This window comes from Chanodichthys erythropterus, chromosome 12 (genome assembly GCF_024489055.1).
Source record: "Chanodichthys erythropterus isolate Z2021 chromosome 12, ASM2448905v1, whole genome shotgun sequence".
Taxonomy (NCBI): domain Eukaryota; kingdom Metazoa; phylum Chordata; class Actinopteri; order Cypriniformes; family Xenocyprididae; genus Chanodichthys; species Chanodichthys erythropterus.
In genome coordinates, this window is record NC_090232.1 from 48,574,793 (window position 1) to 48,600,172 (window position 25,380).

The 25,380-nt window shown below is 36.2% G+C and overlaps 2 protein-coding genes across 2 annotated transcripts in view; one reads left to right on the forward strand and one right to left on the reverse strand.

Moving 5' to 3' along the window:
* The window catches only part of LOC137032414 (B-cell receptor CD22-like), a 299,667-nt gene that overhangs the window by 212,229 nt on the left and 62,058 nt on the right, over nt 1-25,380 (forward strand). The gene's annotated exons all lie outside the window — the stretch shown is intronic.
* The window catches only part of LOC137031522 (complement C3-like), a 185,117-nt gene that overhangs the window by 153,350 nt on the left and 6,387 nt on the right, over nt 1-25,380 (reverse strand). Inside the window, exons 2-11 of the mRNA XM_067402529.1 lie at nt 21,175-21,370; nt 20,876-21,044; nt 20,613-20,686; nt 14,523-14,611; nt 14,329-14,411; nt 9,770-9,857; nt 5,179-5,281; nt 4,923-5,043; nt 4,613-4,728; nt 90-236 (exon numbers count right to left, since the gene is read on the reverse strand). Coding sequence (XP_067258630.1) covers nt 90-236; nt 4,613-4,728; nt 4,923-5,043; nt 5,179-5,281; nt 9,770-9,857; nt 14,329-14,411; nt 14,523-14,611; nt 20,613-20,686; nt 20,876-21,044; nt 21,175-21,370 — 1,186 coding nt within the window. The remainder of the gene's footprint in view (nt 1-89; nt 237-4,612; nt 4,729-4,922; nt 5,044-5,178; nt 5,282-9,769; nt 9,858-14,328; nt 14,412-14,522; nt 14,612-20,612; nt 20,687-20,875; nt 21,045-21,174; nt 21,371-25,380) is intronic.

Below are 25,380 nucleotides of genomic sequence, written 5' to 3' on the forward strand. Positions count from 1 at the left end.
GTTAACTGACGTATGTTAACATATATGTTACTTTTTCACTAGTACACAAGTGAAACTGACTGAACATTAGTTGAGTTTGCAGGTCTTACAGTGATCTCCAGTGTAGAAGATCCTACTAGAGTGTTGATGGTAACCTTTGCAATGCCATTGGCTCTTGTTTGACCTGTGACCCCTCCAGGATTGACCTCCACTTCAACATTTTCAGCAGGGGTCTGGTCAGGATTTGTTACATACACCTATTATAGAATCCAGAGCAAAAATTCATGTAATTAATATATAGTTTCTACAGCCTTTCAGGTTCTTAAGAATATAATTACCAGCTTTCGATTGTAAATCAGTGGCAGATTTCCGGGATGAGATGTAACATTACATGGCAAATTAGAGTTGAAAGCGTTGACATGAGTGCCATAAATTTAACCCCTTAACTGTCATGGTCCCGCTGGCCAGACACCTCCCAACCAGCACACCCATATGAGCAGAATCACAGAAGGACAGAGTAACAACAAGAACTACGACTTCAGCCACAGCCTTAGATGAAATATACTGAAGATAAAAGACATTAAATCTCTGAAGATCTGATCAAACAACTCCACAAATCATCCGCGATGATGTCGTCTATCACGGGCCGGGATGAAAAAACTTAACATATTCAAATATATAAAGTCAGTAATCATAACATCAGTCAAATAAAACATTATAATCTGAAGCGTTTCTTACAATTTAGTTTTGCATCTAAAGCATCCAAACACATGACATATACAGGCAGTGATGTGCAAACAAAGTTTTACAGTTATAAAGTGAATAAATTAGTCTTCATCAGAGCAGAGGTATTAAGTATAAAGGTAATATCACTAGGAGCCGCTTGAGGGCGCTAACGCACTATAGCTACCATATATAAGCCCTAGTTACCTCCGAGCAAGTCAGGTTGTTTGGTAGAGGGAAACCGCATGGGTGGTTGAACTGACGCTACCTAATTCTACTTGTATTAATGTCCTGTTTTGAGAACTCGTTGAGAGTTTACGCTCAATGTGAGTATTTACCAACTATGACTTGTTATATGTGTAAACACATTTGACTGATGTGAACTATTCTGCTTTCTTTTGTAGAAAGGACTTTTTGTTTCTTCTACCTCATATTTCATAGACCTTTTTCACACTTCCGGGTTTTTGGCTTCCGGAATGAGCCACGCAGTGTAAAAGATTTTCCGGTTACAGTGATAGATAGCCTCGATCAGAACCAGTTCGGGAATCAAAGTCGTTTTACGAATTAAATGTCTTGAAAATGTTTGAACGGTCTTGGTGAATTATTGGTGAGACTACAGAGCTCGCATTAAGAGCTAAATTTAATAAATAATTTGAAGTGATGGCGGTTAAACTGGTTATATTCTTCGTGTATGTTTGGCGCGGCTGTGCATTATCGCGCTCCATGTGCTGTAAAGACAGTGTCTGTGTCTAAACGTGCATACTATGTGACATTATTAATATTCAGTACTATTTGGGTGGATAGTATGCACATAATGAGATGTATAGAGTGTTTTTAGCGACGTGCTGGGGAAATGATCGACTGGTAGATCCCTTATCACACAAGCCTGATCCTCTGATTCGTGAAGCAGGACTGCTCGCACCATGATATTTCTGGATATAAACACTTCAGTCATCTCTCACTCATTTTCCTGTCATCATCATCTTAAAGTGTGTATTATGCGCAGCATTGTTGTGCTATTGCAACATGCAAAGACTGATAGTTGTGTACAGTGTGGTTTTGGAAATTATGTCTTAGTTTAATCATTTTAATCGATCAGGATTAATTATAACATATGCTTGCAATGTGGGATGTGATGCCATATGAGACATGCTATATATTTTTTTTAAAACGTAGCTATTAAACTCACGACAATATTATGTATCTCACGACTTTATATCCCACATTAAAGTATATATTGGGAGTTAATTTTTTTAATTAATAAATTATATAAATGTTCGTAGTACGTAATACGATCTGGGAAATTGCTGAATGCGTAGCTGCATAGCCTTTGCTGTATGACAGCTGGTGATATAAATCCATCTTCCGGTAAATTCAATCAACGGTCTGAGTGGCTGTATAAGCTACAAACAAGTAGAAAATAATTTATTTGTAGATTATACAAAAGCTATTTGGAAAACAGACAAAACAGAAAAGGTAAGAAGCGATATTTGAGAAAAGAGCATATCAATGTAATAGCCGTAGACGCATAGCGGAACTAACTTTACCCTGCGTCACGTGATTTCCGATTCTTGTGAAAAAGGTCTATTGCATTGCTGTCAGGATAATACTCGTGCATGTCTCCAAGGTAGCATGAGCTGTTGAAAAGGAAAAGACCACGCGGTAGCGAGGCTACGGCGCGTGGCCTAATCAACTCAGCGTTTCTCAGAGAGTCGCCAAAAGCCGCTGACTGTCTTCTGTCTTCACTCCTCACTCATTGGATTTATCATTGCGTCGCTCTCAAAATACATCGTGGATTTACACTCATCTCATCGCTCATCATTCCAGCTCATCTACAGTTGATCATTGACGATAAGTTTCATTCATTGACTGCAGAGACAAAGACAGTTTTCTTATGGTTTATTTTTATGGCAATTATATGCACTGGTGTGAATAAAAAAATTAAAAAAAGCAAAACGTATATTTGTTTGGTAAAGTGGTTTTAAATTTCAGTACCGATTGAATTTCTGTTGAACCCCCTCAAAGTAATATCTTTTAAAAAGGGGAGATATTACAACATGAATCACAGTAAAACAAAATTTGTAAGTTATTGCTCATATTAAACTCAGTCGTAAGATCAGTGAATTAAGCCACTACTCAATGATGATGATGATATTCTTATCATGAAGCAACCACAGCATCAAATTGTGTTTCTCTTGATTTTCTTGCTATAACAAACTCAGTTACAACAGCCAGAGAAACTCTAATATTACAACAACAAGTCAAACTACACAACTAAAGAAAACACTGATCATCATGATGGTAACAAAATAATTTTCAATAAAAAATTAACAAAAAAACTCTCTCTTAATTCTCAATAAGAGCTTCTGTATATGGAGTTGTTTAATCCTCTGCTGAGATCTGGAGAGATTTAATGTCTTCTTTCATCTAAGGCTGCGGCTGAAGTCAGTTGTAGTTCTTGTTGTTTCTCTTTCCATCATTGATTCTGCTTGTTAACAGCAGCTATCTTCAATAATTCTCAGTCATCACATAATTAATTATCTCATCCAACACTGATTCATTGTTACATTTAACAGCCTGTAGTGTGCACTCTGAACAATGTTCATTTCATCTGGACTAAACCATGTGGGCCCTACATGGGTGTGCTGGCTGAGAGGCGTCCCGCCAACGGGATCGTGACAGTTAAGAGGTTAATTCCCAGAACCAACACTGAATATTTACAGAATGTTCTTAAAACAAAATGTTGTTAGCTGGGTCTGTCCTGAGTGTTTCAAAATCTGCCAATTGTTCAGAATTTTAGTGCTGATGTGTGAATTTTATCTTAACAGTATCTTAATGGAATCTTAAATAGTACACTCTCAGACAATAAAGTACAAAATTGTATCTTTAGGAGTACAATGGCTTGTCACTGGGGCTGTGTGCTTGATGTGTAGCTTTAGTATTAATGATTGTAGTCCTCCTGTGGTTTTACAGCTTGAGATCCAACAGCAATATTATTATTATTATTTTTAATAAAATCTATACTGAAGCTTCAGTGTTTAAACACACACAGACATCAAGAATCAGCATCTGATTCTCAAGAACGGTGACGATAAATAAATACAAAATACTGACAAACAGATCAACTCTGAACATCACAAAACAAGCTACTGTCACAACAAAACAACAGAAAAATAAAAGCAAACATGAACAATCTACGAAAATTACAGGACAATTCAGCTGCATAATTTATTCATGCAGCAATGCATGATGGGAGCCATGGCTGAGTTTTGATCGGTGGCTCCCATCATGCACTGCAACATGAAGCACTTTGTTTGATTGTCACCATTGTTGAGGGTCATGTGCTGATTCTTGATGTCTGTGTGTGTTTCAAAACCCTTCAGATTATAAAAGCTCTGCTGGATCTCAATCGGTAACAGAGATTTACTATAAAGAAATAATATAATCTTTATATCACCAGTTAGTACTGGATGTCACCAATGAATCTGGCCATTTCACAATGAGAAAACAACCATTATGATTGTGCTTCCCAAAGCATTGTAAACCTAAATTGATCAACTTTTGTCAACGATTGTACGTGCTGTCAAAGCCAATTTTTTCCCCTTTTTGAAAGGTCAATTTTTGTACTGTTAAATAAAGGTACAAAATTGTCACCAAAGGTACAAAACTGGTCTCTTAAAGTACAAATCACAAGGGTACAAATTTGTACCTTTGTACCATTGTACCCCTAAAGGTACAATTTTGTACTTTATTTTTTGAGAGTGTACTGTAAGAGCAATTGCTTGTGTAAACAGCAGATATGGTGTGTGTGTTTTTTTTTTTTTTTTTTTTTTTTTACCAGAATAGCCAATCTGCCAATTTTATAGTAATTTATGGAGTTGAATGTGTAAAATCAGCTACTGTTTTATACCGAGACACTGAAGGGCATTCCAGGTTTGAAGAATTGTGGTGTTTTTGTGAAGTGGATGGTGTACGGTGATGTCACAATCTGAATGCCTCTCCTTTCTGCTTCCACCATTTCACTGCCTGAAACACACACACACACACACACACACACACACACACACACACACACACACACACACACACACACACACACACACACACGCACAGACAGAGAGAGAGAGAGAGAGAGAGAGAGAGAAACAATCAGCCTCTCATATACACACATATATGCATGTAAATGTGTATACAGATGTACAGTATCAGTTGAGTCTTACCACTCTCTGTTAAAACACTGACTGAAACATAGATTGATCGTCCAACCAGCTGGTTAATGTTTGGATTGGTCTCACTGATCATCTCCCTGGTCAGTTCTGTAACACCTTCTCCTTTCATTATCTATTCATTTTTGAGAAAGACATTAACATCAGTCTACAAGACGCAGTAAAAATCTATTTAATGTTTTATTTATGTCGTCCTCTAGGTGAAGATAAATTTGATTGATCCCAACTTGTAAACTGTTTAATTTCTCACCTGAACTTTTTGATGAGATGCAGGAATACTTGTTTTCTTCTCACCATCCATCACACCAAACATCACAAATGCATTTCCTTCTACCTCCTGTCCAAACAGGTACCTATAAAAAAAGCACATACAGTTTTAAAACCTGAATGGTGACAAAGACTGTCCCTGATCCACATCTGTTTTCATTACATAGAAAAAAAGCAGCTGGTACATTTTCTGTTCCACAGAAGAAGGGAAAGAGCCATTTCACCACTTAACTTTGATCTGACCATTAAAATTGCTTTAGCTGATGTAACCCAAAAGATTGATTTCAGACAGAAAAAGCTGAAAGAGTTTTAAAAAACATTGTACAGTAAACACTTTAAAACTCAGGCAGAACGTCCTCACACACAGACATCGAGAATCAGCGTATGAATCTCAACAATGGTGACATGCTTCATGCCGCAATGCATTCTGGGTGCATCATGCAAAAAAAAAAAAAAAAAAAAAATGCATTGCAGCATTAAGCATGTCACCATTGTTAAGATTCATAAGCTGATTCTTATCACAAGCCAAAAGGGTCAGAATTACGCTGTAGATTAATCGTGTTTATAGTCAAACGCTGTCAAATGCGGCGTTTTAAACAGTATTTGCGCCGTGAAATATGCCGTTGTTTTTACAAATGTCATAAAAAACGTGCGGAAATCTGTCAATGACACCGATTTTTGGCGGCGTTTTAGTGTGTACGTAAAGTGCTGTTTTTTACGCTGTCCATCTTGCCATATGACGCCGTATAAAACGCCGTTTTGGTTGCACAGCGCACGCGTCATTTACGCCGTTTTGCTAATAGTATAATGAGTCACGCCCACTGATTTCCACAGCCAGTAGGTTTGAATGGTTTTCACCCAATCAATAGTAACTGAGTCAGACCAGACCATATCAGCACAGACCATTTTAGCCAAAGGAGTGCCTACTGCCTATGAATTTATAGGATATATACAATAGCCTAACTTTGTTCATATTTTCATCTAACATTAAACATATTAATTAAAGATTAATGTTTAATGTTAGATGAACGCACCTCTGTATCATAATTTAATGTAACTGCTAAGATTTCATGTTCAGCAATACCTAGCCAATTCTATGTATTCAACTTATTACCCAGTTTCACATTAGTAAATAACTGAACACTAGCTTTAAGTAATAATTCCAAAACGAGAAATCGTTCCTAGTATAACAGAAGCCAGATGGTTTTTAAAAGACATTAAATCTCTGAAGATCTGATCAAACATCTCCACAAACAGCATTACCAGCTTCACTTATTACTAACCAGACTGACTTTATTTCTGACATTCATCTACAGAAGCTCTTATTGAGAATTAACAGAGGTTTAGATGTTGATGATTTGTTAAAAATAATAGTTTTGTTTGATGTCACCATGATCAAGGTCAGTCCTTGCTTTAGTTAGGCAGTTTTACTCTTGACTTTATTAATGTTAGTTTTTCTTTGGCTGTTGTAGATGTTTGTTATGCAATAATGACAAGAGAAAATATGATCAGCTGCTTTATGATAAGAATATAATCGTCATGTATTGGTTTAATTCACTGATCTAATGACTGAGCTTTATATGAATAAAATGTTAAGTTTGTGTCGGATGTCTTTTAGAAGTACAATGATAAAATGATTTTAATCAGAAAAACCTGAATGAGGTTTAAAACACGCTGTACACTAAAAACTTTAAAACTCCGGCAAAACTTATGAATCTCAACAATGGTGACATGCTTCATGCCACAATGCATTCTGGGTGCATCATGCAAAAAAAAAAAAAAAAAAAGCATGTCACCATTGTTGAGATTCATAGGCTGATTCTTGATGTCTGTTTGTGAGTAAATTTCACAGTGGTTTAAAGTGCGTAGTGTACAGTCTGTTTTCTCAATCAGACTTTCTGATTAAAACTGTGCTGGATGTTTATGTGAATCACAATAAAACAAAGTTAGTGAGATATTGCTCATATTAAATTCAGTCATAAGATCAGTGAATTAAGCCACTACACAATGATTATATTCATATCATGAAGCAATCACAGCATCAGATTGTGTTTTCTTTTGTTTTTGTTGTTATAATTAACTCAGTTACAACAGCCAGAGAAACTCTAACATTACAAAGACAAGTCAAACTACACAACTAAAGTAAACACTGATCACCATGATGGTAACATAAAAAAACCTCCCCAAAAAATCTAAAACTAATGTAAGGAATAGTGAATGAGGGTATAGGGTGTGATTTAGACACAGCCTCTGAGTGTCGACTTTGAGCGCTGTCAATTCAACGAACAGTAACAAACCATTTTCCATTAAAACAGTAATATACTGTAGAAAACAATGCATTCTGGGTAATATTTGTCATAGAAAGTAGCCAACAGGAATATACTGTGAGTTAACATCGCTCAAAGTCGACACTCAGAGGCTGTGTTCTAAATCACACCCTATACCCTCATTCACTATTCCCTACATTAGTTCACTAATATAGTCCACTGGACAGAGTGAATGAAAAGAAGTGAGTGAATTCAGACACTGATGAACACCTGATAAGCAGAATCACTGAAGAACAGAGAAACAAGACCAGAAAAAAAGAAGAGACGAGCAGAAACACAAGAACTACAACTGACTTCAGCTACACTGACTGTCAAACCAGTTCACAAACCATTTCTTTCATACATGTACAGAAGTTCTTGTTGAGAATCTTGTTGATTAACAGATGCACAGATTAAGAGATGTTGATGTTTTATTGAAAATAAAAAAAAAAGTTTGCAGTCATCATTTTGGTGACCAGTGTCTGCTTTAGTTGGGCTCTTGACTCTTTGACTTTAGTTTTCTCTGGCTGCTGTTTAGAAAACACATTTGTTATGGAAGAAAAAAGTTTTGGCTGTTCTGATGATGCTGTAATCATCTGGGTCTTGTTTAATTCAGTGATCTCATTCTGTGTTTAGTCTTTGATTTAAATTACGCGGGTTTTCTCCTCCGTTTGCTGGTAGGTGCTGCGGCATGGACGTCTGAACTTTGCAATCTTGGTATTCTGAAACGCCGAATGCAAAACTCGTCTTCTTTTTGTGACAGACAGCCTCAAGCCAAGAAGCAAGAACAAGATCTGCTGTAGTATGTCCTCCATTGTTGTTTACTATATCGTTTTCTTCTTCGCGCGAGAATGACGTCGATCACTATTTTCCGGCTACACCACGCCTATCAAGTAAGGGTACTGTTTGCGGTGGAAATGCAAGCCTGATCAAGGTGTACCGCTCCTAACCGTACCGAACTGTACCGAACCGAACCGTACCGCTCAGTGGAAACGAGGCATTAATTAACTCATTAACTTTAACACCGCTTCAGTGTTCATTTAACACTCTTATTTTAACACTTTAACACTCGAGTATGGTCTCACATATACTCCCAGGAGAGTTAATTTAACACTGCAGTTTAGAACCCATTTTAATCAGTGATATTAGGCTTGTATGAGATGCGCCTAGCCTCGCCTGAAGTTCAGCCGAGAGTAGGCAGCTGCAGTGAGTGGAGGGGGTAAAAAAGTGCAGGCAAAACGGACAGTTTTCTCTTCTCGTAGTGGATCAGACCCCTACGAGATCAAAAGCGGATATTGCGGAATTCACACTTGCGCGCTGTGTTGCTGAAACTGGATGCAATTTCAGTTCTGTTGCTTTATAGGAAAATAAACATAATGAACTATAAATGCAAAGTACTTGTTATTTATTTCCATTTGAAAGATGTGTGTATCAATCATTTTTACTTTAATTATAGACATGTCATTTATAAAAAAAATATATAAAAAAAACAATCACATAACCCATAGAGAGATCGCACTGTCAGAGAGTTTGGAAATATTTGCACATTATTTTTTACACATAAAAACATGATATTAGAGTATTAAAATCAAACAGATTAAACCAATGAGCTTTAAGCTGTGTCGTCAGCAAGTCGTTTCCCATCGTGCTTTTGGTCAGTGCAGTCGGTGGAGAGCAACTGCGCTCTACTGCAGAATCTGTTGAGTCCGCCTCGCTTTCGCGAGAGATTTTTGACACACGTCGGCATGACATCAGAGCAAGGTGGCCCACCCGACCCTCGGACACATTTCTAACCGGCATGCATCTTGCGGTGATCACCGGTGATCAGTTCTGCGCAGAATTTGCTCATCTCAAACAAGGCTATTGTCTACACTGGATGCGACGTGGTGCGACGTGAGTCACGTGACACACACATTCCCGGCAGTGAATGGATTTCCCATTCTATTTCTGATATAGTCCAAGTACTTTGCAACTGTCGGTTTGTCGAGTTCAGAGTACACAGCTTTTAGCAGTTGCACTTTGTCTAATCAATCAATTAGACAATTGCGTTGCCCTGTGCATTGGGAAACGCAATTGTCAGTGCGCCATGAAAAAAAAAACGCGTCTGGTCTGCTAGCACCATGAGATGAAGATTTATTTCAGAACCAGCCGCTATTTTTGACGGAAGTGGTCCTGACAGAATTACATACAAATCTATTTTAAATCAGTGTGTTCACACATTATAGATTTATTTTCAATAAAGTGAAAGCAGAACATATGTTGTCTTACTTGGCTTCAATGTCGACTGTCAGACTCTGATCATCCACATAGAAGAACGACTTACTGGGTTTTAATTTCACTTCAAATGTTGGAAGCACTATAAACCAAACCAGACAAAAGACAACAATAAATAAATATATTTGAAACAACAAAAACTCCAAGGCACTTGCGTGGTTAAGCGTAAAAGGAATGTAATAAATCATTAAAATTTTTAAAACGTTTGGAATATTTTGTCTCATTCTTTCATATCCAAAGAGAACCACTGGCTACACATGACTTATACCCCTGTAGCACACCCAGTTGTCTTGTTTTGAAATAAAACATTTCAGTTGTTATTCATACACTCTCAAAAAGGATGTGTTAATTAATAACACATTTTTTGTGTTATGGCTATTTTAACACATTTTTGTGTCAATTTAAGTTGATCATGTGCAGAGAGAGAGAGAGAGAGAGAGAGAGAGAAACAACACTGTGTCCAACACAACATGTGTTAACTCTCATCCAATCACATTGCTGCTACGTCACTCCACAAGCTGTTAAGCAAGTTTGTGCCTCTTTCTTCATCGGTGGATGACTTGTGTTCATTTTGACGCATTCATTGTGTAATGATTTTAACACATTAAATGTGTCAGGAAGGTGATCTGCTGTTAACAAGCAGAATCAAAGGAGAAATTCACAATTTTAAGTTACCATCGTGGAGATGAGGGTTTGCTTTAGTTGAGCTCTTGACCCTTGACTTTTTAATATTAGATTTAGTTTGAGCTGTTGTAACTGAGTTATAATAGTCAGACAAGCAAACAGAAAAGATGATCAGGTGGTGTTTGTTATGTTTTCACATAATCATTATTTGTCTTGAACTCATTTAGAGCCCAATCTCTGAGCTAGATTTACATTATTGATTATAGCAGTAGATCAGCTTTTTCTACATAATTCAAAGGTATTTCTTAAGTTGTTCTGATAAAAAAAACAAAAACTTGCTTTTAGGCACACACAGACATCAAGAATCAGCCTGTGAATCTCAACAGTGGTGACAAGCAACATATTCTGATTTTAGAAACATTAGAAAAGAAGCTACTAAAAAGTCACATAAAACAGAGAAAGAAAAAAAAAAGTGAGAATAAATGAAATTACTAAGACAATTGAGCTCATAATTTATTCATGCAGCAATGCATGATGGGAGCCATAGATTAATTTTAATTGGTGGCTCCCAGCATGCACTGCAACATGCTTTATTATTCTCACCGTTGTTGAGATTTACAGGCTGATTCTTGATGTCTGTGTCTCTAAATGAAAGAGCTTTTTTTTTTTTTTAAATCAGAACAACTTTTGAGAAATCCTTCGGATTATATTGGTAAAGCTGATCTTCTGCTGTAGAATCACAGTGCTGCTGTAATCAATAATGTAAATCTAACTCAGAGATTGGGCTCTAAATGAGTTCAGTGATTCAGGTCAAATAATGATTATGTGAAAACATAACAAACACCACCTGATCGCCTTTTCTGTTTGCTTGACTAGCTGTTACAACAGCCCAAACAAAATCTAATATTAAAAAGTCAAGGTTCAAGAGCCCGACTAAAGCAAACACTCATCTCCACGATGGTGGCTTAAAAATTGTGAATTTCTCCTTTGATTCTGCTTGTTAACAGCAGATCACCTTCCTGACACATTTACTCAGAGGTGGAGATTCCAGGGGTCAGAAAGTAAAAGTCCTGCCATATTTTTATTCAACCCACTGAAGCATTAATGAGATAAATAAGTGATTAATTGAGTGATGATTGAGCATTATTGAAGACACCTGATGATAACAAGCAGAATCACCAAAGGAGAAAATCACAATTTTTAAGTTACCATCATCGAGGTCAGGGTTTGTTTTAGTTGAGCTCTTGATCCTTGACTTTTAATATTAGATTTTGTTTGGGCAGTTTTAACTGCATTAAAATCAAACAGACAAGCAAAGTTAAAAGATAATCAGGTGTTGTTGGTTATGTTTTTACATAAACATTATTTGATCTGAATCACTGAACTCATTTAGAGCCCAATCTCTGAGTTAGTTTTACATTATTGAATACAGCAGCACTGTGATTCTACAGCACAAGATCAACTTTTACAATACTTAAAAAAAAAAAAAAAAAGAGCAGAGCTTATTTAAACACACAGACATCAAGAATCATCCTGTGAATCTCAACAGTGGTGGCCATCATAAAGCATGTTGCAGTGCATTCTGGGAGCCACCAATCAAAATTCATCCATGGCTCCCATCATGCATTGCTGCATGAATAAATTATGAGCTTAATTGTCTTAGTAATTTCATTTATTCTCACTATTAAAATTTTGCTGTTTTTCTGTGACTTTTAGTAGCTTGTTTTCTAATGTTCAGAGTTGATCTGTTGATCAGAATATGTTGCTTGTCACCGTTGTTGAGATTCACAGGCTGATACTTGATGTCTGTGTGTGCCTAAAAGAATTTTTTTTTTTTTTTGTGATAAGGACAACTTTTTTTAAAAAAAATTCTGTATTGTATAAGCTGATTTTCTGCAGAATCACAGTTCTGCTGTAATCAATAATGCTCAATCATCACTCAATTAATCATCTCAATTAATCATCAATTAATCATCAATTAATTATCTCATTAATGCTTCAGTGGGTGGAATAAAAATATGGCAGGACTTTTACTTTCTGACCCCTGGAATCTCCACCTCTGCATTTACTGTGTTAAAATAATCAACTCAGTAAATGTGTCAGAATTAACACACAAGTGTCGTCCCTAAACTCACACACTGATGTGTAAGAATTTAACACATTTTGAGTCAGTTTAATAAAAGTGATAAATTGAGTGATGATTGAGCATTATTGAAGACACCTGATGATAACAAGCAGAATCACCAAAGGAGAAAATCACAATTTTTAAGTTACCATCATCAAGGTCAGGGTTTGTTTTAGTTGAGCTCTTGACCCTTGCCTTTTTGGTATTAGATTTTGTTTGGGCAGTTTTAACTGCATTAAAACCAACCAGACAAGCAAAATTAAAAGATGATCAGGTGTTGGTTATGTTTTTACGTAAACATTATTTGATCTGAATCGCTGAGCTCATTTAGAGTCCAAGCCCAGCACTGTGATTCTGCAGAAGATCAGCTTGTACAATACAGAATTTTTTTTTTTAAAAAAGTTGTCCTTATCACAAAAAAAAAAAAAAAAACAATTTCATCAAGTATCAGCCTGTGAATCTCAACAACGGTGACAAGCAACATATTCTGATCAACAGAACAACTCTGAACATTAGAAAACAAGCTACTAAAAAGACAGAAAAACAGCAAAATTTTAATAGTGAGAATAAATGAAATTACTAAGACAATTAAGCTCATAATTTATTAATACAGCAATGCATGATGGGAGCCATGGATGAATTTTGATTGGTGGCTCCCAGAATGCACTGCAATATGCTTTATGATGGCCACCACTGTTGAGATTCACAGACTGATTCTTGATGTCTGTGGGTTTAAATGAGCTCTGCTTTTTTTTTTTAAATCAGAACTCTAAAAATAAAAAATAAAAAGATTGTATAAGCTGATCTTCTGCTGTAGAATCACAGTGCTGCTGTAATCAATAATGTAAATCTAACTCAGAGATTGAGCTCTAAATGAGTTCAGTGATTCAGATCAAATAATGTTTATGTAAAAACATAACCAACAACACCTGATCATATTTTAACTTTGCTTGTCTGTTTGGTTTTAATGCAGTTAAAACTGCCCAAACAAAATGTAATATTAAAAAGTCAAGGATCAAGAGCTCAACTAAAACAAACCCTGACCTCTGTGATGGTAACTTAAAAATTGTGATTTTCTTCTTTGGTGATTCTGCTTGTTATCATTAGGTGTCTTCAATAATGGTCAATCATCACTCAATTTATCACTTAATTATCTCATTAATGCTTCAGTGGGTGGAATAAAAATATGGCAGGACTTTTACTTTCTGACCCCTGGAATCTCCACCTCTGTCTAAGAGTGTGTATTGCATTCATTTTAACTAGTCAAAAATAGCACATCTATGACACAAATTGTGTGATTTATGACACATTAGTGTGTTAAATATTTGAACACTGCCTGTGTTAAGAAGAATAACACACTGGTTGAGTTAAAAAAGTAACACAAAATGTGTTGTCCTTAACTAGACACACGGATGTGTTAAGATATAACACAGGTTGTGTTGTTTTTAACTGTTATATTCTATCTTAACACACCTGTGTGTTACGTCATCCACCGATGAAGAAAGAGGCACAAACTTGCTTAACAGCTTGTGGAGTGACGTAGCAGCAATGTGATTGGATGATAGTTAACACATGTTGTGTTGGACACAGTGTCGTTTCTCTCTCTCTCACACACACATTAGTGTTAAATATTTTATGCCTGTATTAAGAAAAAATAACACACTGGTTGAGTTAAAATTAACACAAAATGTGTTGTCCTTAACTAGACACACGGGTGTGTTAAAATATAACACAGGTTGTGTTGTTTTTAACACATCTGTTTTAAGAGTGTACACAACATACAATTTGTTGACACACATCTTACCATATTCTTTGACCTCAAAGTCAGCAGTAAACATCTTCTGAGGAGTGTTTGTGTACCGGGTGACCACCTTCCACATCCCAGGACTGAAAAATACAGAACACAAACATGAACATGTCTGATTATAGGCAATAAAAATGAAGTTTTGTCAGTTCACTCAGGTTAAATAGCTTTAGTCCTGTCAGTGTTTTACACACCTTGCAACCTCAGGAATGGGGTAGTGTCCGGACTTCATTCCTTTCACTGGATATATCTTCTCTGATGAAACTGTGATGCCTTGTGGATTCTTGAGAAACACAGAAATCAGCATTAAATGGTTAGTTCACCCAAAAATGAAAATTCTGTCATTTATTACTCACCCTCATGCCGTTCCACACCCGTAAGACCTTATTTAATCTTTGGAACACAAATTAAGATATTTTAGTTGAAAACCGATGACTCAGTGAGGCCTCCATAGGGAGCAATGACACTTCCTCTCTCAAGATCCATAAAGATACTAAAAACATATTTAAATATTCTCATTGCTTTATAATATTAATATTGAACCACTGAACGAACATGAACTGATTTAGATGTGTTTTTAGTATCTTTATGGATCTTGAGAGAAGAAGTGTCATTGCTTCCTATGAAGGCCTCACAGAGCCATCAGATTTCAACTAAAACATCTTAATTTGTGTTCTAAAGATGAACGAAGGTGTGTGGAACGGCATGAGGGAGAGTAATAAATGACAGAATTTTCATTTTTGGGAGAACTAACCCTTTAACACTGTGTTTGCTGAGATCATCAGCAGAGGTGGAGATTCCAGGGGTCAGAAAGTAAAAGTCCTGCCATATTTTTATTCCACCCACTGAAGCATTAATGAGATAATTAAGTGATTAATTGAGTGATGATTGAGCATTATTGAAGACACCTGATGATAACAAGCAGAATCACCAAAGGAGAAAATCACAATTTTTAAGTCACCATCATCAAGGTCAGGGTTTGTTTTAGTTGAGCTCTTGATCCTTGAATTTTTAGTATTTGATTTTGTTTGGGCAGTTTTAACTGCATTAAAACTAAACAGACAAGCAAAGTTAAAAGATGATCAGGTGGTGTTGGTTATGCTTTTACATAAACATTATTTGATCTGAATCACTGAACTCATTTAGAGCCCAATCTCTGAGTTAGATTTACATTATTGATTACAGCAGCACTGTGATTCTACAGCACAAGATCAGCTTTATCAATACAATTTTTTTTAAGAGTTCTAATTTAAAAAAAAAAAGTAGAGCTCATTTAAACACACAGACATCAAGAATCAGCCTGTGAATCTCAACAGTGGTGGCCATCATAAAGCATGTTGCAGTGCATTCTGGGAGCCACCAATCAAAATTCATCCATGGCTCCCATCATGCATTGCTGCATGAATAAATTATGAGCTTAATTGTCGTAGTAATTTCATTTATTCTCACTATTAAAATTTTGCTGTTTTTCTGTGACTTTTTAGTAGCTTGTTTTCTAATGTTCAGAGTTGATCTGTTGATCAGAATATGTTGCTTGTCACCGTTGTTGAGATTCACAGGCTGATACTTGATGTCTGTGTGTGCCTTAAAGATTTTTTTTTTTTTGTGAGAAAGACAACTTTAAAAAAAAAAAATTCTGTATTGTATAAGCTGATCTCCTGCAGAATCACAGTGTTGCTGTAATCAATAATGTAAATCTAACTCAGAGATTGGGCTCTAAATGAGTTCAGTGATTCAGATCAAATAATGTTTATGTAAAAATATAACCAACACCACCTGATCATCTTTTAACTTTGCTTATCTGGTTGGTTTTAATGCAGTTAAAACTGCCCAAACAAAATCTAATATTGAAAGTCAAGGATCAAGAGCTCAACTAAAACAAACCCTGACCTCGATGATGGTAACTTAAAAATTGTGATTTTCTCCTTTGGTGATTCTGCTTGTTATCATCAGGTGTCTTCAATAATGCTCAATCATCACTCAATTTATCACTTAATTATCTCATTAATGCTTCAGTGGGTGGAATAAAAATATGGCAGGACTTTTACTTTCTGACCCCTGGAATCTCCACCTCTGATCATCAGTGCAATCATGCTCATTTCAGCTGAAATGTTGTGTGTGTGTGCTCTGTAAAAAAAAAAAAAACTAAATCCTAATTTTACAGAAAGTAACTGATTTTTTACTGTCATTTTCTTTTCTTTTAAATTATACTCAAAACTCTGCAAAATTACAAACTGTTATTTTAAGTATTGTGAAATTAATGAAAGATTACTGTAATTCATATTTTAAACAGTATTTTTTCTGTTTTCTTAAGTTACAAACAAATGTATATGCAATTTAAAAAAATTAATCAGGAATTATTTTTTATTTTTTTTTGAGCACAGAGACATGAGCAATCAACATATGACCCTCAATAACAGTGACAATCAAGAAAGCTTTTTTTGTGAATTTAATAGCTTCAGAGTGCATTCAGAGTTAATCTATTGTTTTTTTTTTTTTTGTTTTTTGGCTATAACAAATATGTATCACAAACGCACAGTTAAAGCAGCCAGAAAAACACTAATGTTAAAGAGTAAAAGGTCAAGAGCCCCAACTAAAGCAATCACCACCAGAATGGTGACTATCTAAACCAGTGTTAATTTTTAATAAGAACTTTAGTATGAAATAAATAAAGTCTGGACTGTAAATAAGTGAAGTTGCTGAGATCTTGAGAAATCTGTTAATGTTTAACCTCTTAACTGTCACGATCCCGTTGGCGGGACTCCTCCCAGCCAGCACACCCATGTAGGCCCACATGGTTTAGCCCAGATGAAATGAACATTGTTCAGTGTGAACACTACAGGCTGTTAAATGTAACAATGAATCAGTGTTGGAGTTAATGAGATAATTAATTAAGTGATGATTGAGAATTATTGAAGATAGCTGCTGTTAACAAGAAGAATGAACGAAGGAAAGAGAAACACAAGAACAGAAAAACAAAAACATTAGAACTACAACTGACTTCAGCCGCAGCCTTAGATAAAAGAAGACATTAAATCTCTCCAGATCTCAGCAGAGGATTAAACAACTCCATATACAGAAGCTCTTATTGAGAATTAAGAGAGGTTTTTTTTTTTTTTTTTAATTGAATTTTGTATGTTACCATCATGGTGATCGGTGTTTTCTTTAGTTGTGTAGTTTGACTTGTCGTTGTAATGTTAGAGTTTCTCTGGCTGTTGTACCTGAGTTTGTTATAACAAGAAAAGCAAAAGAAACACAATCTGATGCTGTGACTGCTTCATGATAAGAATATCATCATTGTGTAGTGGTTTAATTCACTGATCTTATAACTGAATTTAATATGAGCAATATCTCACTAACTTTTTTTTATTGTGATTCACGTAAAGACCCAGCACAGGTTTAGTCAGAAAATCTGAATGAGTTTTAAAACAGATGGTACACTAAGCACTTTTAACTACGCTGAGCTTTACTCACAAATATACATCAAGAATCAGCCTATGAATCTCAACAATGGTGACATGCTTTTTTTTTGCATGATGCACCCAGAATGCATTGCGGCATGAAGCATGTCACCATTGTTGAGATTCATACGCTGATTCTTGATGTCTGTGTGTGAGGAAGTTTTGCCGGAGGTTTAAAGTGTTTAGTGTACAATGGGTTTTAAAACTTCAGCTTTTCTGATTAAAATCATTTTATCATTGTATTTCTAGAAGACATCCAACACAAACTTAACATTTTATTCATATAAAGCTCAGTCGTTAGATCAGTAAATTAAGCCACTACATGACGATTATATTCTTATCATAAAGCAGCTGATCACATTTTCTCTTGTCATTATCGCATAACAAACAGCAACAACAACCACACAAAAACTAACATTAATAAAGTCAAGAGTAAAACTGCCTAACTAAAGCAAAGACTGACCTCGATCATGGTGACATCAAACAAAACTATTATTTTCAACAAATCATCAACATCTAAACCTCTGGTAATTCTCAATAAGAGCTTCTGTAGATGTGTGTCAGAAATAAAGTCAGTCTAGTTAGTAATAAGTGAAGCTGGTAATGCTGTTTGTGGAGTTGTTGAATCAGATCTTCAGAGATTTAATGTCTTTTATCTTCAGTTGATTTCATCGAAGGCTGTGACTGAAGTTGTAGTTCTTGTTGTTTCTCTGTCCTTCAGTGATTCTGCTCGTTATCACCTAATTATCTCATTAACTCCAACAACGATTCAGTGTTACATTTAATAGCCTGTAGTGTTCACACTGAGTAGTGTTCATTTCATCCCCAGATAGCAACACAGTGTCGGCCCAAATCCGGCCCACATCTGGCACATGCGGAATGATGATCTGGCCCACATGTGGCAGGAATGATGGCACTTGGGCGGACCGCTCCTGTTTGCCAGATCTGGACCACAAGCAGGCCACAAAAATGCCAAATGTCAGCCAAGAGCAAAGAACTGGACCTTATCTGATCCACAAAATATTTATATATTATTTATAGCGTCATCTCAGCATTAACAATCCTGTTATCAAGCAGAATCACTGAAGGAAAGAAGGAAACAGAAAAAAAGAGATGAGCAGAAACACAAGAACTACAACTGACTTCAGTCACAGCCTTAGATGAAATCAACTAAAGATAAAAGACATTAAATCTCTGAAGATCTGATTAAACAACTCCACAAACAGCATTACCAGCTTCACTTATTACTAACCTGACTGACTTTATTTCTGTCACACGTCTACAGAAGCTCTTATTGAGAATGAACAGGTTTAACTCGTTTGTTACATTTGAGGTTACCATGATGGTGATTGATATTTCCATTAGTTGGCCTCTTAACTCTATACATATATGCAAGTACCCGCAATGCATGCTGGGTACTATAGTACAAAACTCCCAGAATGCATCAGAGCATTATGCAGCTGATCTGATTGTCTAAATATTTTGTTTATTGTCACCATCATTGAGATTCATATGCTGATTACTGATATCTGTGTTTGTCAACATAGTTTTCCTTCTTGTGTTTTTATTTATTTTCATCTTCTAACTGATTTCTGCAAAACATCTGGATTTCATTTTGCAGTAACGTTTATATTTTAATTATTATGACTTCAGTGAAGCAGGCTATTTGATAGCTAATTGTTGAACACAGTGTTGTTCACAGGCTATATGATGATTACAAAATCTTCAATAGTTAACAATGATCACATGATCATGCTTCAGTTGTCTTTGCTACTGCTAATGTGTTTGACAGAAACACTACCACAACAGCCAGAGAAAACAAATATATAAATATATATATGTTAAAAGTTAAGAGCCCAACGAATGGAAACATCAATCACCATCATGGTAACCTGAAATGAAACAAACATGAGAGTTAAACTTCTGTTAATTCTCAGCAGGAACTTCTGTAGACATGTGACAGAAATAAAGTCAATCTGGATAGTAATAAGTGAAGCTGGTAATGCTGTTTGTGGAGTTGTTTAATCAGATCTTCAGAGATTTAATGTCTTTTATCTTTAGTTGATTTCATCTAAGGCTGTGACTGAAGTCAGATGTAGTTCTTGTGTTTCTGCTCATCTCTTTTTTTCTGTTTCCTTCTTTCCTTCAGTGATTCTGCTTGATAACAGGATTGTTAATGTTGAGATGACGCTATAAATAATATATAAATATTTTGTGGATCAGATAAGGTCCAGTTCTTTGCTCTTGGCTGACATTTGGCATTTTTGTGGCCTGCTTGTGGTCCAGATCTGGCAAACAGGAGCGGTCCGCCCAAGTGCCATCATTCCTGCCACATGTGGGCCAGATCATCATTCCGCATGTGCCAGATGTGGGCCGGATTTGGGCCGACACAAAGTTGCTATCTGGGTCTGGGCTAAACCATGTGCTAAACATGGGTGTGCTGGTTGGGAGGCGTGCAGCCAGCGGGACCGTGACAGTTAAGGGGTTAAATGTTCTGTTGGGATTTAAAGTGTTTCTGTATCGTCTATTTTGAGAGTCACCATTGCGCTGAAGAGTAGAACCTGTGTTCCAGTCCAGCATGGGCCAGAAGACTTGGGTGTTATGCTGCATGTTGTTTTATTTCAGAAACAAGTGTTTTGTTTTATTTTTCTTTTCTTTTCTGTAAGAGTATTTTGCACTTTATTTAAATTAGAATATTACAGACTTTGTTTGGTAGCTGTAGCTGGCAGTCATTGACAGTTTTTTTTGTTTTTATTTTTGTTTTTATGATATATTTTTTACAGTGTCTGTACTAACAGTGTGTGCACTTATAAAATGGTATACCATGATTTCCACCGTGACTTCAGTCTGACTGTGTGGTTTCATGTTGGGCGTCAGAGAGAAAATCCTGTAACGAACTGCAACAGAGTATAAAGCAAAAACTGAAATATGAGTTCTGATTGTTTGATTTTATGCAGATTCAAATCCTGATACATGCAGCAGTCAGTTTAATAAACAGAATGATGTCATGCTGATGTAACATGTTTAAAGTTCACAATGTGCATTAACTCACTCTATATTTGCCATGTTTTAGCACTGAATCTTACCTGAGCTAGCAGGCGTGTAGATGGGCTTGTCTGTCTGTACAAATATATATCCAGACTGGAATGAGACCATGACCACTTTCTCCAGAGTGCTGGATGGAAATTGAGCTTGTAGATACACATACTGCTTCTCCAGAGGATCATCAGAGAAGAAGTTCTTATCATCTGGGATCTGAATAACAGAAATTAAATTAGTCCTTTGCAAATTTTGAATAAAATACAAAGCATTTTTCAATTTACAAATGAAAATGTACAATAGTACATAGTGAATACACATACTGTAAATTACAAGGTGGCCTCACCATTATATTTGTAAGGATCTGGTAATTGTTGTCTGCAGTCAGTGTCACTGATTTAAACAGCATCTCTGTGTCTTTTTGGGGAAAGTTCTTTACAGAGATCCTCACGTTCAGGTTTCCTCTAGAATAATCCTGAGCCTCCACAAACACGTTCTCTGAGGAACCCACTCTCAGCAAATTAGGAGCTGACAGAACAAACCTGAGGAGAACAAATCAGATCATTTGGGGGCGGTTTCCCGGACAGGGTTTAAATTAAGCCAGTATAGGCCTTAATCTAGAATAGTTAATCGTGTCTTAAAAAATGCTTTCTGAAACACAGATTAAGTACAGATTACTAAAACCTGGACTACACTCTCAGAAAATAAAGTACAAAATTGTACCTTTAGGGGTACAATGGTACAAAGGTACAAATTTGTACCCTTATGATTTGTACCTTAAAGCTGCTGTAGGGAGTTTTTAGGAAACGTTGACAGCCTGAAAATTTGAACAAGCACAACTCACAGGTCTCTCCCCCTTGCTCTATGCTGCGCTACAGCCCTCCCTCCACAGCTCCTCCCCCATCTCAACGGAGCCTGCCGTGAACGCGGAGGCTAGTAAGCAATCAGGGCCACCGATGACGGCGGATAAACAGTTATGGCACATTTACTGGTACAGACGAAAACATCAACGATATGATTTGGCTATGTATGCAATATAATATTGACTACAAACTTGGTTCTCAAAATATTACATATTTTGCAATACATGTAATGTAACTATATGACGTTGCACTATTTCTATAAGTAATAAATAGCTAGTATGATAATATAACGGTAACTAACGTTACAGTATGCAAGTAATTATTCTATCGATATGTAATGCTAAATAAGGTTTGCTGGTACATTATTTTAGCAACATGACAAGCCAGTGAATTAGTAGGTTTCAATAGTTGCTTTGCACAGTGCGTGACATTTTATCTGTATGTTATGCGGCTAGAGATTTGACACCGAGTCAATGGGCTCCGACGAGGAATTCACACCCACAGCGACTTCGAGGAGTCAACGGGCAGGGAGAAGAGGAAACCGTGGTATGCGCAGAGCATCAGGCAGGGGACGGGCAGTTCTTAAAAAATGAAACAAATCAAGCAGGGATACTTACTTGTCAAGCAGAAATGTGGCTAACTCTGCATCAGTTTTTAATCCTTTCAGGACACGTAGCTCCCTCCACCTTGGAAAAGCCGCTCCGATATTTACCCTCGTTTTATTTTGGGCTCTATCTAATTCTTTCTTTTTGGCTTTTTTATCATTGTCATCTGTCTTTTTCCGTTTACCCGTCTTTATTTTCTGAGCAGGTGCCACTCGAGGAATTGGCAGTCTGGATTGTTTGTCCGCCATAAGCAAAGCTGCGGCACACCGGTAATCTTGAATTTGAACGCCTGTACGCACTCTGCTGAGAGGAGTGTGATCAGCGCGCATGCGAGCTTGATTGACACTGCTAAGACACTCCTCCTGGCTCTGATTGGTTGTTTCTTACCGGGAGTGGTGTATTTCTGCAAATGTACAAAATTGGCTTTGACAGCAGAGGTGGAAAGTCCAGGTGTCAGTGAGTAAAAGTCCTGCCATATTTTTTATTCCACCCACTGAAGCAGTGTTAAAGTTAATGAGATAATGAAGTGATAAATTGAGTGATGATTGACCATTATTGAAGACACCTGATGATAACAAGCAGAATCACCAAAGGAGAAAAATCACAATATTTAAGTTACCATCGTGGAGATGAGTGTTTGCTTTAGTTGAGCTCTTGACCCTTGACTTTTTAACATTAGATTTTGTTTGGCTGTTGTAACTGAGTTGTAATAAACAAATAGAAAAGATGTTCAGGACAGGTGGTGTTGGTTATGTTTTCACATAATCATTATTTGACCTGAATCACTGAACTCATTTAGAGCCCAATCTCTGAGTTAGATTTACATTATTGATTACAGCAGCACTGTGATTCTACAGCAGAAGATCAGCTTTATCAATATAACCCAAAAGATCTCTTAAAAGTTGTCCTGACATATTAAACAAATTAAAGAGTCTATTAGGCACACACAGACATCATGAATCAGCCTGTGAATCTCAACAACGGTGACAAGCAACATATTTTGATAAACAGATCAACTCTGAACATTAGAAAACAAGCTACTAAAAAGTCACATAAAAAAATAAAATAAAAATAGTGACAATAAAGGAAATTACTAAGACAATTAAGCTAATCAATTATTCATGCAGCAATGAATGATGGGAGCCATAGATGAATTTTGATTGGTGGCTCCCAGAATGCACGGCAACATGCTTTATTATTCTCACCACTGTTGAGATTCACAGGTTGAATAAAACTTTTTTTTTTTTTTTTTTGATCAATGCACCTTTTAAGAAATCCTTCAGATTATTTTGATAAAGCTGATCTTCTGCTGTAGAATCACAGTGCTGCTGTAATCAATAATGTAAATCTAACTCAGAGATTGGACTCTCAATGAGTTCAGTGACTCAGATCAAATAATGAATATATGAACACACAACATCACCTGATCATCTTTTCTGTTTGTTTGTTATAACACATTTATAACAGCCAAAAAAAGATCTAATGTTAAAAAGTCAAGGGTCAAGAGCTCAACTAAAGCAAATCCTCATCTCCACGATGGTGACTTAAAAATTGTGATTTTTTCCTTTGGTGATTCTGCTTGTTATCATCAGGTGTCTTCAATAATGCTCAATCATCTCTCAATTTATCACCTAATTATCTCATTAACTTTAACACCGCTTCAGTGGGTGGAATGAAAAATATGGCAGGACTTTTACTCACTGACCCCTGGACTTTCCACCTCTGCAACTGACTTCCAGCCATTAAACATTATTACACTTATTATTAACCAGTTTGATTTGATTTCTGTCACACATCAACAAAAGTTCTTATTGAGAATGAACAGATGTTTAGATGTTAATGTTTTAATGAAAGTTTAGTTTGAAGTCACCATGATGGTGAAAAGCATTTCCTTTAGTTGGGCTCTTGACTCTATTTATTAACATTAATTTATCAACTTTGTGTTTGTAGAGCACATTTGTTATGGTTAGAGAAACTATGATCTGAGCTGTGTTTCCCAAAAGTGCTGTGAGCCAAAGTTGTAGTGATGGGAAGTTCGGATCATTTTACTGACTCGGACTTTTGAGTTTCTTTCAACAAAATGAATGAATCTTTTTTCGAGTCTTTTCGTTCATTTTAGCAAAATGTAATTAAAATGTTATGTGTTACTTCCCCAACACATCTATTACTTATGCAAACGTTGATCCCACTACAAACAATACAAAACTACAATGCTATAAGATTCAGAAATGATTAATTCATTACATGGGTCTTCAGTTTATGACAAGCTGATTAAGCTCACCTCACCTCTTGTCTGACAAGTCTTCGGGTTTAAGTCATTCCTTAATGACGTGACAGACAGTGCCATGATGCTAAACCAATGTATTCTGAGCCGGAAAGAGAACTGATTAGTTCATTTCATGAGTCTTTCGGGTTTTTGAGTCGTTCCTTAATCACGTGACAGACCCATACGCTATTTCTGACATTTCTGTCACTGTTTTTGTTACTGTTTCTTGAGGATCTGTGGTGTGTTATTATAAATGAATAAAGCCCTGTTATAAATAAAATATTGATTAATTTATCTTTTTGACTGTCTATCTGTAAATAAACACTAGGCTATATAAAAATATAATAATCCAAGCCTACAATACAAAGTATTTATAGCCTAGTTTGTTCATTTTTACTCCAATTTTGAGTTTGCTGTTATAATAATTGCTTTTCCTAGGCAGACTTGACATATTGGTCTAATATATGTATAAGAAGATTGCTCAAAAAGGACATAATGACATAAATTAAAAGCAAATAACATTTTGAATTTGAATTATTAATGTTAGTTTAAAACATCAAGGTTATGATAACTTCAGCTTTAACAGTTGTAACACAAACTCAAACAAAACTGGAGAGTTAACGTTATTTACTAATAAATATAATGTGCTTGGGTCACACAGCATAGCGTATGGGTCTGTCACGTGATTAATGAACGACTCAAAACCCGAAAGACTCATGAAATTAACTAATCAATTGAATCATCAGGTGAACTACTACTACCAGTACAGAACCTGTAGAATATTGCACATGCGCGACTGAACGAATCACCCCCCGAGA